Source organism: Humulus lupulus, chromosome 2 (genome assembly GCF_963169125.1).
Source record: "Humulus lupulus chromosome 2, drHumLupu1.1, whole genome shotgun sequence".
Taxonomy (NCBI): domain Eukaryota; kingdom Viridiplantae; phylum Streptophyta; class Magnoliopsida; order Rosales; family Cannabaceae; genus Humulus; species Humulus lupulus.
Genome location: NC_084794.1, coordinates 53,420,204 through 53,435,688, shown reverse-complemented (window position 1 = coordinate 53,435,688; position 15,485 = coordinate 53,420,204). Strand labels below are relative to the sequence as shown.

At 38.2% G+C, this 15,485-nt stretch overlaps 1 protein-coding gene across 1 annotated transcript; it reads right to left on the bottom strand.

The window, feature by feature from the left end:
• Positions 1-3,282: 3,282 nt before the first annotated feature.
• Positions 3,283-8,807, bottom strand: LOC133814266 (uncharacterized). The gene is made up of 12 exons (XM_062247253.1): positions 8,742-8,807; positions 8,460-8,548; positions 8,242-8,374; positions 6,688-6,729; positions 6,276-6,356; positions 6,134-6,184; positions 5,514-5,578; positions 5,323-5,382; positions 4,969-5,239; positions 4,546-4,710; positions 4,264-4,461; positions 3,283-3,478 (listed from the first exon to the last, which is right to left on the bottom strand). Exons 1-9 carry the CDS (start codon positions 8,805-8,807, stop codon positions 5,023-5,025), a joined length of 804 nt encoding a protein of 267 aa, XP_062103237.1. The 3' UTR covers positions 3,283-3,478; positions 4,264-4,461; positions 4,546-4,710; positions 4,969-5,022.
• Positions 8,808-15,485: the final 6,678 nt, after the last annotated feature.

The window sequence follows — 15,485 nt, the reverse complement described above, 5'->3', positions numbered from 1 at the left end:
ATGGCTTAAATGCTCGTAGGGGTATAGCAGCTCCCGGGGGAAGAGATCAGCTAGATCTCTGTGACAATCTTAATGCCCAGAAAAAAGAACACCCGGCACAGAGTGCCAATCAAGACCACAACTGTAATGCCCTACTAATTAGGGTCTGTTACCACGTGTGTTTAAAATAGTGCGGGACTCGCCAAACGAGTCATTTGGACTAAAATATGTGATTAAGCCACTAAGGTTTCATGTATTAAAAATCTTGGTCAACGAATAAACATTTTCATTAAAAGAAAACTCTAGTCTTTACATGGAATCCCAAAAATACAAGTTTAAAAATTTGTTTTCAACTCAGGGAATACAAGATAAGCCGACCTAAGCAGCAAAACAGGGTCCAACCCTAGTTCCCCTGCAATACCTTGGCTGTGGCGGTCGAGTAGACTGCATATGTACACATCGCCCCTAACGCTCTCCAACTCATGGCTGGCCAAGGTTCTCCTTACCCTTACCTGCACCACAAAGCAACCTTTGAGCCAAAAGACTCAACAAGAAAAAACATTAACAAATTCAGATAGTCTACAGAATATAAGAGCATGCTCAACAGTAATAAATGGAACCAAGAACACATACATTGTGCAAGTAAGTGACCATAGGGTCACACAAGTGTGTGTTGCACTCCCGTTCATTCTTATGGCATCTGAGCTAGTCAAGTGCATAATGCACTCCGGAGTGGCCTAACCATAACAGCCTGTGCTCAACACGCACAATGTCGATCACGTCTCATAAGCCGAGCCTTGCAAACCCTTGATTCATAAGTCGAGCCTTGTGAACCCTCGACTTATAAGTTGTGCCTTGTAAACCCTCGACTTATAAGTCGGGCATTGTAATCCTTTGACTTATAAGTCGGCCTTGTAATCCCTCGACCTATAAGTTAGCCTTGTAAATCCTCGACTTATAAGTCGAGCCTTGTAAATCCTCAACTCATAAGTCAAGCTTGTAAACCCCTCGACTCATAAGTCGAGCTTTGTAAACCCTTGAATTATAAGTCGAGCCTTGGAAACCTTTGACTCATAAGTCGAGCCCCTTTTAATCCCTGGGCTTATAATTCGGGGCCCTTTTTATTCTAGTATACCCTCAACTAGCAGGCCGAGCTTTTGGTTAGGTACGATAGACAGACTTCTGACTTATCAACCGAGCCTCCCAATCGGGGACAAACATACATACACTACCTTTATCATACACAGATACAACGCATTACAACGTACTTACACAGGCATACACATGCATAATTACAATTATGTTCATTAGCTGGGCCTGAGCCCTAATCATGTTTACATTTAACAGTTGGGCAAGCCCCAATCATACTACATTTATCAGTTGGGTCAAGCCCCAATCATATTACATTTAATAGTTGGGCCAAGCCCCAATCATATTACATTTAACAGATGGGCCAAGCTCCAATCATAATACATTTAATAGCTGGGTCGAGCCCTAATCATATTACATTTAACAATTGGGTTAAGCCCCAATCATATTACATTTAACAGATGAGCCAAGCCCCAATCATAATACATTTACTAGTTGGGTCGAGCCCTAATCATAATACATTTAATAGCTGGGTCGAGCCTTAATCATAATACATTTAATAGCTAGGTCGAGCCCTAATCATAATACAGTCAACAATGGGGCCAAGCCCTAATCATGTTACATTCAACAATGGGGCCAAGCCCTAATCACGTATCTCACGCATTGGGTGCAATTTTCTTACCTTCGGTCCAAGCACAAGCAAATAAACAAGCAAGCACGACCCCCGAGAATGATCCTCTCTCGAGCTCTAGCGGTAACCTAGTCACAACCCATAAATAACATTCTCATTACTATTTGATTCCATAATAGAACCCCGGGACCAATCCCGTGCTCTCAGGACCTCCAATTCCCCCACACGGGGTGGTGAAATCGTCCCCCGAGCCCTTAGACCTACGCCCTAAAAATACAAAAATCAAGGGCCCTGAAAATGGCCTAGCGCCACGGCACAGCCTTAAAGGCATCGCGGCACACAGCCAAGGACCCTTGCCTTGGATCAACCCAGCATCGCGACTCAAAAGAATAGCGTCGTGGCGCCCCTTCGCGAACCCAGAAAAACTTGGTTTTTCTTGCGTTTTCTCTTAACCCAAACCTTCCAAAATCATCTCAAGGTTTCCCCAAAGTCCCAACTAAGTCCCAAAAGCAATAATACACAACATATGCATCCCAAATATCCCAATAACCAACTCAAATCCAAATCAAAACCCAAAAGCCATCAAAGTTTAAAATTCTAGAAAACCTTAAACCACCAAGAATTAAACTCACAAACAAAGCAAACTCTTATCTCCAGTGGCTGAATTCTGGTCCCAAGTTGCTCCTAGCTTAATCTTAGACACCAAACCTTCAATCCCCAAGCTTTGTTCCTCAAGAATCAAAAAATCTTCAACTCCCCAAGAAGAGTGAGATAGAGCTTTTCCTTTGTGTTTTCTGAGTGTTCCTTTGCTTTACATAGCCTTCCAAACCAGCTGAGTCAAGCCAAGGTCTATCCAAAAGACCTAAATACCCTTAACCCAAATTTTCCTCTCCAATGCTCACAAGGGCACTTTGGTCAGTTACCACCATTCCCTCTAATTTCTAATAAACTCCACATATCCAAATAAATTCCAACTATCTCCAAGTAATAACCATTTAATCTCTCATTCCCGATAAACCCCGTTAATATGCTAAATTACCAAAATACCCCTAGGCTCGCTCCGAGCCGGGTATTTACTGTGTTGTGTCTTAACCGCTAACACTACAAGAAAAAATGCTTTTAATAACACCAAAAATGTGTTATCAAAACCTACGATAACACTTTCTGATGTGTTAAGACAGACTATGTTATCGTAGGTCAGGGTACTTTACATAACACTTTATCAGTGTTATACAGATGTGTTATTGTACTGTCAACGATAACACAATTTCTGTGTTATTTTAATATATAGATAAGTGTTGAATTATGTTATTTATAGTCGATACTATAACACTTTTTTTGTGTGATACTACACTTTCGTATAACATTTTTTTTGTGTTATACTACACTTTAGCATAACACTTTTTTTGTGTTATACTACACTTTAGCATAACACATTTTTACTATAACACATTTTTTGTGTTATACTACACTTTAGTATAACACATGTGTTATATTAGCTTAGAAAAACATAATCTTTTTTTACTTACACAAAACTAGGAAAACAAATATGAAAGTTGATTTTTATTAATTACTCAAATATAATTACTATATTTAGTCTACTAGTCTAGGCTTAAAGAAATCATATTACAACATAATTTATGCCCAATTCATATTCCTTTATCACTAAATACAAAACAAGAAATGTATACAAAAATTAGTGAAATAAATTCTTCCATTCTAAAGGCCTCAACTACAAATGTTGTCAAGAATTGCTCCAAAGAAATCATCTCAATATACCTGCACATTGTAAAAAAAAAGTCATTTTATTATTAAGAACATAAGAGTTAATAACCATATATATATATATATTACCTTTATTAGTTATATTCAAAGGTATCATGTAGAGTTATTAATGACCGAATATTACTTCTGTATTCCACAAATACTCTACATGGCAATCTATCTAAATGGAATTTTAACAAATTTGACCATATATTATAAACAAGGTAGCAGACATAAGTGAAAGAAAAAAAAATGAATAAACTTAAACAGTACACAAATAGCAAACATTCAAACTCGGATTTAGAGCATTAATCTCTTTCATATTTATAGAATACCAATAAAGCAACAACAAATGACATGATAACACCAGTTATATACACATATCAAGAAAAATGCTCTGTATGTGCAGGTTCTACTTATTCAAACCCTCATTTACTTCTGGCCTAATGATTGAGATCACATCTATACAAAATAAAAAATACTAACTGTATGCATTCTCTTTGCTTCTATCCTTCCTGGCATACACATAGGTCAAGGGTGGCCTATCATATTACCAGTCCAAGTTCTAATTGAGGGTATTCAAATCAATAATTCATGTTATATGAACAAGGAAATAAAACTAACTCTTCGTGAAACCTCACAGACCAACCTTCACAAGATATGTCACATTGTCATTGCTATGCATATGAGATGGGAAAAAATATTATTTAATAGAAGTCTTTTCATGGCACCAAAGTCGCATTCATAAATCAACAGAAAAGTTACTGAAAATGGAAGATAAAGAAAACAGTAATATGCACCAGCGCAGATAGAGCAAGTTTTTCTAGTTGGAGATTTTGATGGTCAACATGAGTTTGGCAATGAATTTCTTGTGTTTGAGCAGGTTGCTGTTTAGAGAGAACCAAGGAAGAAGACTGAAGCTTGTGGGCAGCAGTTTGCTGCTGTCTCTCATTCTTTAACTGTTCCTCAAACAAACCATATTCCTTGGGCTTGTCCCACTACAGATTAATTTTCAAGCCCTTATCCTCGTAAATTACAGATATAAGACTGAAAAATAAACAAGGGTGAACGAAAGAACATACCAAGCTTTCACGAGTGACACAATTATAATAATACTTATGCCCATCAGGGCAGGTATGCTCACTCCAATCACATTCTGGAAGTTCAGGCATCTGAGGATTTGCAGGCATTGCAGCTCTGGGAATATTGTAAGCAACTTCCCGAGAACTGCTTCCAGTTGGTAGAGGCTGCATTAAACATTTCATTAAAATAACATAGATAAAGTTCTTAATTTAAAAAAAAATGAAGCAGAAGGAATGCAATATAATATTCTATTGAATAAACCCCTTCAGATACTGCAAGCACTCTTCTGGCCGCACTCAATTGAACACCAAAAGTGGGACATATAGATAGAAGTTATTAAAAAATAAAAACTTCAACATATAACATGCAATACTAAAAAAACTGCAAATTAACTAGCTAAGATTATTATTGGTTCGGAATACCGGTTGTCCACTATTCTGAGACCACTTGTGCTGCTCTAGCGTTTGTTTCAATGGTTACATCACATGCAACTGTCTTGGAAAATCACGAACTTCACCTTGAAATTGTTGAGAACTTGCTTTTCTATTATGCATCTGAGATAACTGCGAAGGTTCCTGGTTTGCCATCGAAGAATCTGCTTGTGGTTGTTTAGTTAATGAGAAATGTTGTGCCAGATGAAGTGCATTAGGCCGGTTATGCCCCACCATGGAATCACCCAGGTTGGTTGTTGTCCTAGTACGTATATCCACAAAAACAAAATTTAAATACAGTCAACAAGAAAAAAAAATGAATGGAAGTAACATGAAAAAAGTTACCTAACAACTGGTTCTTGAGAATGGGGGCCAAAGGGCATGCCACTAAACATCTTATTGTTCCTGGAGAGAAATTTGAATGGGGCACTTGGTTATCAATTATAATACCAAACAGTGACTAAAAGGATCAGTTATGAAAAAAGAGAAACGGTATGAGGAATTCCAGTTCACAAATAAGTAGAACAGAGCAAAACCTTGCTTCTCCATTCCTAACTTTCTTAGGTTCCGCAAAACGTACAGCTATTGGCTTATCACAACCCTTCAGTGACACCAAAGGAAAAAGGAAAAATAAACAGAATGAATAGATAATAGACGCCTCCACATATACAATGTAAATTGCAATACATATATTCATGGAAGAAAAAAAAAATGTTACCCTCATTGTGTAAGTTCTGTTTAATGCTCTGATTGCTGCAACAACCCTCATTGGATTTTCTCATTATCTAATACTTCGATAAACTTCCGGATTTATGGCCATAAAAGGAACTAAGTCTTATTTTAAAAGAACTTGCAACTATCAGATGATAAAACAGAATTTTCCAGCATCCACAAATAATAAAATCTGTCAAAATAACAATTGAAGATCCTCACCTCTTGCAGTCCCTTGGTTCAAAGTATTACCCAGAAAAAGAATTTTCTTCATAATATCTTTTAATTTGAGGGAATTCCGAACTTATTAAACAGAGCATAAAACTACCCAAGTCAAAACAGATTCTCAAAACTGCATGGAAGAATTTAAGTAGCATAGGGATCTGTCAATACAGTACAGATATCAAATTCTGCAAGAAAAAATTCATCATCAGGAGCTGCTTACCTCTTCACATGCAGAGTTCACAGTGTTCAAACTCTTTTTAAATTCTGAAATCTGTAAGACGATGAGAAGAATTATACAATATAGATTGTAATAATAATAATATTTTAACCACCAATGAAAAGCATAAAAAATATCACCAAACCTGGCAGTTGAACTGAATCTTGAAAGAGAACACTCGCAATTTTGATTCCACTCTAGGAACTTTCATCAACTCCATAAAATACTGAAATATTAAAAACATAACAAAATAAAAAATGACCTTTTGGGACTATTCCGGCCATGATAGAATTCAAAAGGAATCTATATGCTCTCAAATTGACAAGTAAATAGCTAAATTTCAACTAGACAATAATGATGTAACAGTAGTAATTCCAAGTTTCTATTATATAAATTGCTTTTTCTTTTAAGTAAATAAACAGAGGGAAATTAAAAGAAATAAAGGAGTTTGTAAGAAACTAATAAAATAAATCAATAAGTTCAAAACATTTTACTGTTGTGTACTTTAATCATAGAAAGTCATTCATGGACAAGAAAAGATGAATAATGCTTCTTACCTGTTCACACTTTCCCAGGCTCTCCTTGTCACCTGTGTAACCCTGATAATCATATAACAGAAACGGTCATAGCTAGCAACAGAAAGAGTAACAGAACAAGTCATAATGCTATATTTTGAAAGCTGAATTACTGTTGCTGAAGGCTGCAATTAAGGCATAGAACAGTCAAGTTACAATGAAGCTTAGAAAGTAAGAATTATATATATAAAGTTGTACAGATTTGTCACCGTTCGCCTGGGTTGTCACTCCGAGAAAGAGGCACTGCTCACGGCTGTCACACGAACGGTTTGCCCATGCCCAAGTGTATTTCCTAAACTACTATCTAGCTCTAGAAGACAAACAGGCTTCTAAAAATAAGCTCAGAAACTATACATACTCAATAAACTAACCTTGCATTTCCTAAAGTTTCATGAAAATTTTAAGAGAAACAGTCAAGAATAGACATAAAAAGGAAGTGAGGAAAACAAGAGAAGCTTACATGACAGAGAATGACAGAGGTGGCGCCATTATAGCCAACCACAAACAAAAACCCCATGTGGCAGCAAGGTCTAGAGACTAGCTTAAACTTAAACTCTCTAGGCCATTTCTTTTTTTTTTTTCTTCAGAATTTTCACATAAATGTAGTCAAAGCTCAAAGGCCTCCAAACATAAGGAATATCACCACAAATAGAATATAGATTAATATGAGGAAAGCATCAAAGGATTTAAACAAAAATTGGGTCACGACTTGATTATCATAATTTCCAAGTCCGAGAACAGATATCAATGCCAATAACATGTTATGGTTACAAATTGTTTAAAGTTGATTGTTTCTCAAATCATCTCAAGAAGGGAGAATCTTAACAGTAGTTTTAATAAAACATTTTGCAATTGAAATAGCCAATTGGCTTCTTGCTAGAAATCATAGAAAGATAATTTGAAGAAAAAATTGCTCATGAAACATTACCCATTGCTGGCTAAAGCATAAACAGGTTAAAAAGCAAGGCAAAAACATATATATTAGCATTGCTTCTCTATACAAAAAGCATGGGATTTCCATAAATAATGAAAGTAAGAGATCTCAATTCCCAACTAGAAAATCAAAGCAGAAATATACCAACTAGAATGGGAAGCAAGGAGGATTTTTTTAAAGATGTTTAGGTAGGAACACAAGTCCTTGGCAACCTAGTAAATTTCAACTTAGTATCAAGATGATAATTAGAAACAGAACAACTTACCTAGCAGATTTATAATGGAACAAACAGAACAACCAAATTGAATGGATTATAGGACCATTTGAAAAAGATACACAGTTGCCAACTTTCTTCACATAAAAGGCAAAAGGATTACTATTTAATTTAGAAAAAAGATTGCAAAACTGAAGTTTAAAGACTTCAATATAACAAATTCCATAGACAAGCCTATGTGCCATGCTAAAAATCTGGCCCCCGACAATGACATGACAAATTCAAATGAGTAATTCATCTCAGAAAAGAGAGTAATAAATATATATATATATATATTTTAAAAAATCCTGATCAAAAGCAGGGTAGAGAGCAGCTTTACTATTTTTACCCAAATTTGAAGCCACCAGGGGGGTAAGGTAAGTTGGTTTGCTCCAAAAGGAAAACCTTGTTGAGTTCCATCCCTGTTATCCTGGATGTTTTGCTCCTCATCTTCTTCTTCTGCCCAATTACAGTCTGCAAAACTGAATTTAACAGAAAAAATTACAAGTCAATCATCATTCAATAGAAAAATCAGAGCAAAAATTTAAATGCAAATAATTCTCTCACCCAAAACTCTTTAAGAATGAAAGAACATTCTCTTTAAAAACAAAGGAGCCAGAAAATTTTAGTGCAACAGATGTTGTGCCTAAGAACACCTTGATATAGAATTATACATAAGCAAAAAATTATGACAATTGTTGAACAAAAATGATGAGAATAATTATTTATAAAGCAGCTGAAATGAATAACAGATGCTTTTCCAAAAAGCTTTGCTCAACAATAATTGCAACGCTTTAATTTCAGTAGCAACACAGGTCAAACACAAAAATTGTAATTATGAAAGAAAACCAGTGACAAAAACTCACACAAAACATCATGTGCAGATATCCGCCTTTTGGGATCTCGAATAAGCATTTTCCTTACTAAATCGTTGGCACCTTCAGAAATACTAGGCCATGGGTCTGTTGAAAAGTCAAGGTCACCATGTAATACTTCTTCAAATATCCCTTGCTCGCTCTCTATTGAAACCAAGGGGAAAGAAAAAAGGTCACAAAATACACATACAGAGACACAGATACTAAATACAATAATGACTAACAAGAAGCATCTTTAAAAATCTTACCTGCCCAAAATGGAGGCACTCCACTTAACAGATTGTAAAGAATCACTCCAGCACTCCAAACATCTGCTTCTGGACCATACTGCTTGCGTAAGACTTCTGGTGCAACGTAATATGGGCTACCAACCACATCACTAAATCTCTCTCCTGCAAATGGGAATTGAAAAATAAAAACAGATTTTTTATTAGCTTCTCATACAAATTATGGATCAGATCTAGTTCTATGTTGTGTTAAATAAGCACAACAATGCATCATATAGCCAGAGAATAGCTTTCCATTAACAGTTGCAGTCATTAAATAACCCTTGCAAGCTGCATAAAGAACAAGGAAAAAAGAAAGTGTTATTAAGGCCTTTTTAATAATGTTATGTTATGAAGACATAAAAGTAACAGAGTTTTGTGGACATTACAGGTGGGAATCCCCTTGCAAAGAGCCCAAGACCCACAACAGAAACCAGTAGCAAGATTATAATAGGACTAAATAAGCTATTTATGAAGAAATTTTTGCTCTTTTGGCTAGACTTTACGCGGATATTTTTCTTTTCATAATGTAAAATTTTATTGTCTTATTCTTTGTGGCATTTCTAATTTCTAATTCATGTTGATTGCAACTTATAGTTTAGTCCCTTCACTTATCTTTTTTATTCTCTCTTTTCAATTTGAATATATTTCAAACCACTTGTAAAAAAAATTGACTGAAATTTATTAGCTATTGGGATCTGACAATGAGGTTTAGTTTTAGTCAACTTTCTCAAAGTAGTAGAGACAGAAATGCATACACAGCACACACACACATACTTTCATTGTATGGATGAAAATTTATTGAACCAATTCTCTTTTGAATTTATATCTCTCACTTTATTTCTTATGTTTTTATTCTCTTTCCAATATCTATTATCTTTTCTCTCTCTTATTCTTTTTCTATTTTTCTTGCTAATTTCTATTTGCACCAATAAATTTATTCTTAACAAAGTATCTCTGTTTAGTTTAGAATAGTTCCCCCCCTCTTCTCTAGTTGATGCAGAGCACATGAATATATTTGAAAACAAAAAACTATTTTTGTTTTCCTTTACAGGTGTATTATTTATTCCATTGAACCAAGAGTCATGCTACTGAACAAAAAAAAAGTACCTATTCTAATTATGATCATAATTACCATTATTTTCAATAATTTTGGGGTTGTAATTCAGAAGAAAGAAATTAGCACATGAAAGTATGTCTTAATAAAAAATTGACTACATTTTAGGTATCCTGTTCCTGAAGCTGTCACTGTCTTATGGACATGCTCTATCTAATGACATGCCTCTTCCCTAAAATTGTTGTCCCTCAAAAATCCAAGTTTTGAACAAGGTCAAATGAAACTAGGACAATATTTGTTATATCTCTCTATTGAAGTTGTCTGAGATGTCATGACAAACTCTTCTTCCTGTTCCTAAAAGTTTAACCATGCCTAAAATTATGTTAGGGCAGACAACCTCAACATCCTTAGCTCTTACATTATAGGGATAATGTTAGGCAGTCAACTTAGTCTACGATTTCATCAATTTGTCCCTGTGGTACATTCTCTAACAAGTATTTGGTCTCGAGTTTCTATCAATGTGCGGTCTGTAAGATTTTGATCTCATCTTCACTAACATAAGAGGGTCTTATTCGCAATTCTGGTACCGGGATCTACAAACAAAATCCTCTTAAGTAAAAGGAGGCGACTTCAAACCATAGGGACATCACCTTGCTAGAAATCCAAGGCCAAAGATTGTGTGGGAAAAGTCCAGCATGCAGAACTATATCTCATGAAACCTTAGGGTACTGCATTTTCATTTTCTGTAATATTACTTCTAGGAAATATCATTCCCATCAAACAAAAAATCATAAGTTTGGATAGTTTTTTGTTATGCCAATTAATAATCTTTATGTTATTATGAAGTAACATTTTTTTTCTTTATTTATCAAAACTAAAAAACCAAATACACAAGGATGAGTTTCATCTGGATGTTGACTTTATTCTATTTCACACATAGAACTATGACATAACTAACTTATTCAAAAAATTTAACACATCGTCTAATTAACCACAAAGCCTAAGACTGATGAGCAAAATACCCTCTCCAATTCTAGTAAAACCAAATAGTGTATCACTAGGCAGAAAGTTTATCCAAGTAATCTACCTCCAACCCGGAAACTTTCAACTCCATGTGAATGCCTGAACCAGTCAATCTTATTTCACGAAAATGAGAAACAGAGCAATGCATTACCCAAACTGCAAAGAGAAATCTAAAAAATAAAATGCAAGAGATTTTTAATATCTAGGGGAAACACAAACCAATTCGAGAGTCAATTTTGGGGCTTTCGGAAATCAAAAAAGAAAACAAAACTACATACCAATAATAATAGCTCATTCATGAAAGAGAAAAACCCTCTCAAAATTTATTACTCTTTGGGTTCTTTCAAGCCTCTGAATAAATGGAGAAACGAGAAAGAAGAAGAGAGAGAAGAAAGGGAGCTAGAGAGAGAGCAAGGGAAAGCATTTGGTGATGGTGACGAGAAGATTACCTGATTTCAAACCAAAGCCTCCAGGGAAGATCGTGCCTCCTAGCCTCAGAAGGGACTGGTCGATTCTAATGGTGGGTATTGCGTAAATGGAAGATTCGATGCAGGGAGAGGCACAGATGGGTGCGAAGAAGAAAACGGGGGAGTCATAGGCGGGCTAGGAAACGGGAGAGTCAAAGAAGCCGATGAGGCGAAGCCGCAGAGATTGAGCCAAAGAGAAGTCGCCTCTCTGTCGCCGCCGACGAACCAGGACTCCTATATCGCCTTCGAATGTGGTCTCATTTTTCTTTGAATGAAATGGGATGTCTTTAGTGAAGGGGAGTGAGAGACCGAGAGAGATAGGTCTCAAAGAAAAAGTATGTAGAGAAAATGAAATAAAATGATAAATAAATATTTTATATAATTGGCGGAAAAATAAATGAAAAGTAAACATATATGGCGCCTAAAATTTTACTAAGCGCGCCTTATAATTTTAACACAGGTAGGATAACACTTTTTCATTTGTGTTATACTTTAATGTTGTAGTAGTCCGAGTTTGTTGTAGTGTAACTTGCCCTCTAGGATCACCTCGTGCCGGATAACCTAAATATATCCACATAATAATGTGGTCTTAATCATAAAACACACATATATTCAAATATGCCATCAACTGGCTAAAATTACGAAAATGCCCTTCTAATAAGAAATGGGCCCACATGCATGCTTAATACACCTAAACATGCCAATAAAGTCATATTATAATATAACTCACATAATGCATATAATAACATGCTCATAACACATAAGTACTCAATTAATTCAATTATCACCTCTCGGCCCCCTAATCCAGGCACTAAGCCATGTTAGGGAATTTGGGGCATTAGAACAACCTTCTCTGCACGGAATTAGAGAGCTTAAAAAAGATTATGCTTAGGATGGCCTGAAAGACAAGGCCTTGACTATGACTCGAAGGACAAGGATGGGGAGCCCTGTGCTCCCTACATAGTAGAAGCCCCATTACTCCGAGGCTTCAAGATGTCTGCCATTACGTCTTATGATGGCAGCACGGATCCCATCAACCATCTGTCGAAGTTCAACCGATTAATGTCGGTGCATTGTGTTTCCAAGAACGAGAAGTGCCACGTGTTCTTGTTGACCTTGACGGGACCGGCAGATGAGTGGTTCAAGAAGCACAAACCAGGGTCTATTCATTCCTAGCACCTGCTCTCATCCTCATTTCAAAGACAGTTTATAGTGGGTAGGAAGGTGATCCTTGAGGTCAACGCCTTGGCCAACATAAAGCAAGAACTCCTTGAAACCCTCAAGGCCTACATCAAGCACTTCAAGGAACGAAGCCGCTAGGACCAAGAGGGTTGATGACGGCCAGCAGTTGATGGCCTTGCAGGTAGGCATCCGCGCAGGGTCTCCTTTATGGGATGACCTCTAGCAGAGGGGATGCCGCAAGCTCAACGACTTCATTCGTCGAGCACGAGAATATATAAACTGGGAGGATGCCCAAATTGAGGCATTTGGCGAACCCATTGCTTTCCTCGCTCCATTGACTCCGAGCTCCGTGGCTCCAGGGACCCAGTACCCACCTTACACTCCTGTCCAACAGAGTGTGGTGAGTACCCCGCAGTTCAACCCATCTTTTCAGTCAAATGGCTTTAGTTTCATGCCCCTTGCTGGCTTCAGTGCCGCTCCGATGGGATATGGAGTCGCGCCCACTGGGTACAATGCTTTTCATCCTGCATTAAGTGTTGGAACTATGGCTCCAACCCAATCAGCTGCACCCAGCAAGACCTCCAACAAAAATAGGTGTTGGGGCAAAGGCAAGGGCAGAAAGCCCAAGAGAGTTGGAGCAGCTTTGACAAGACAAGGAGCGGCCCCCGAGGAGAAGTATGTCTCATAGTACTCTGAGTATACGGACCTAGTGGACTCTCTGGAGAACATTTTCTTGGCCATGAAACAACACATCCACTACCAAAAATCACAGCCCATCCGGAGGGATAGGGAGATGAGAGATCTTGACAAATTTTGTCGGTTCCATAATGACATGGGGCACCACACCAATGAGTGCCGAAAACTCAATGATGAGATTGAGAATCTCATCAAGCTAGGGAATTTTCACCAGCATGCTCATGGTGGAGCACGCCCGACTCAGGCCCCAGCCGCAAGAGTGTCTCCACAGCAGGCAGCTCCACAAGCTCCGGGCGCAGCACCAGCATAATATATATGCGCAAGCTCTAAATCGCAATGACAAGATACTAGCATTAACTCAGCTACTAGCACAGAAGCCTAGGATGACTAACCAAGTCATCACATTCTTTGAGGAAGATGCTCGGAGGGTCCATTTTCCCCACCATGATCCTTCAGTGGTCAAGAGCCAGATTTCCATCATGATGGTGGCTCGGATCCTAGTGGACAACGGGAGTTATGTGAACATCCTGTTTAAGTCTGCCTACGAGAAGATTGGGTTGACCACGAGTGACATGTCCCCGTGCACTTCGACTCTATACGGGTTGTTAGGGGAAGGTCTTATTCCGACGTGGCAAATCAAGCTGCTCGTGACACTCGGATAAGTGCCTCATCATGCCTTCAAGTACTACACCTTCATTGTCGTGGATTACTCCTCGGCGTATAACACAATCTTAGGACGTCCTTCTCTGGTAGAATTTGGAGCGGTCACTTCAATTCGCCACATATGCATGAAGTTCCCCTTGGAAGCGGGAATCGATGCAGTCCGCGGAGACCAAAAGGAGGCCAGGCAGTGCTACAGCATGTCCCTCAAGCAACCAGTGATGGTGATTGAGGCAGCAGCCTCCTCTCGAGAAATAGGAGGTACAAGTTGTTCGAGCAGAAGAACCAGATGAGTTAGACCCCAGGGTTCAGGAAATTGAACCCATGGAAGAGGCCGATGAGGTAATTCTTGACGCCTCCCTCCCCGACAGGATAACCAAGGTCAGAATGAACCTCAAGGCAGAGGTCCAAGAAGTGTTGGTGAGCTTTCTTTGACACAACCAATATGTCTTTTCCTGGTCTCACTCATACATGACAAGCATCGACCCAAATATTAAATGCCACACCTTGAACGTCGACCCCGACATTGCCCCAATTCAGTACAAGCGTAGGGCGATCAACCCAACCCGGGCACTGTCTTTGAAGGCCGAGGTGGACAAGCTTCTCACGAATGGGTTCATCCAAGAGGGTCAGTATCTGAATTGGATATCTAATCTGATCCTAGTGTCCAAGCCAAATGACACTTGGAGGACCTGTATAGATTTCTCCATCCTCAACAAAGCTTGCCCAAAGGACTATTTTCCTTTGTCGAAGATAAATCAAATGGTCGACGCCACCTTCGGGTATGAGCTCTTATCCTTTATGGATGAGTACTCGGGGTACAACCAGATTTCCATGCATCTCGCGAACCAAGAGCACACCAGCTTTCGAATTAATAAGGGTGTGTACTGCTACAAAGTGATGCCATTCGAGCTCAAAATGTTGATGCCACCTATCAAAGACTGGTAAACCGTATGTTCAAAAACCAATTGGGTTAGAACATTGAGGTTTATGTGGATGACATGCTGGTCAAGTCTAAGATGTCCCTCGACCATGTGAAAGACCTGGTAGAAGTGTTTTTGGTACTTCGCATGTTTATGATGAAGTTGAATCCCCAAAAGTGAACTTTTGGAGTTGCCTCCGGGAAGCTCCTGGGTTTTATTGTCAGCGCCCGAGGAATAGAAGAAAACCTCAAGAAGATCAAAGCTCTGATCGAGATGTCATCCCCCGCAAGCATAAAGATGTGCAAAGCCTCACCAGGAGGATAGCAGCCCTAAGTCACTTTGTCTCCAAGGCAACTGATAAGTGCATACCATTTTTTTACATACTCTGAGGAGGTCAGAAGTTCAAATGGACGGAGGAGTGCGAATAGGCATTCCAGCAGTTAA

Coding starts and splice junctions, on each gene's coding strand:
- LOC133814266 (XM_062247253.1), bottom strand. CDS start 8,807: ATGCTTATTCGAGATCCCAAAAGGCGGATATCTGCACATGATGTTTTG. Junction 6,357..6,687: donor GCCTGGGAAAGTGTGAACAG/GTAAGAAGCATT, acceptor TTAATATTTCAG/TATTTTATGGAGTTGATGAA. Junction 6,185..6,275: donor AGATTCAGTTCAACTGCCAG/GTTTGGTGATAT, acceptor ATCGTCTTACAG/ATTTCAGAATTTAAAAAGAG.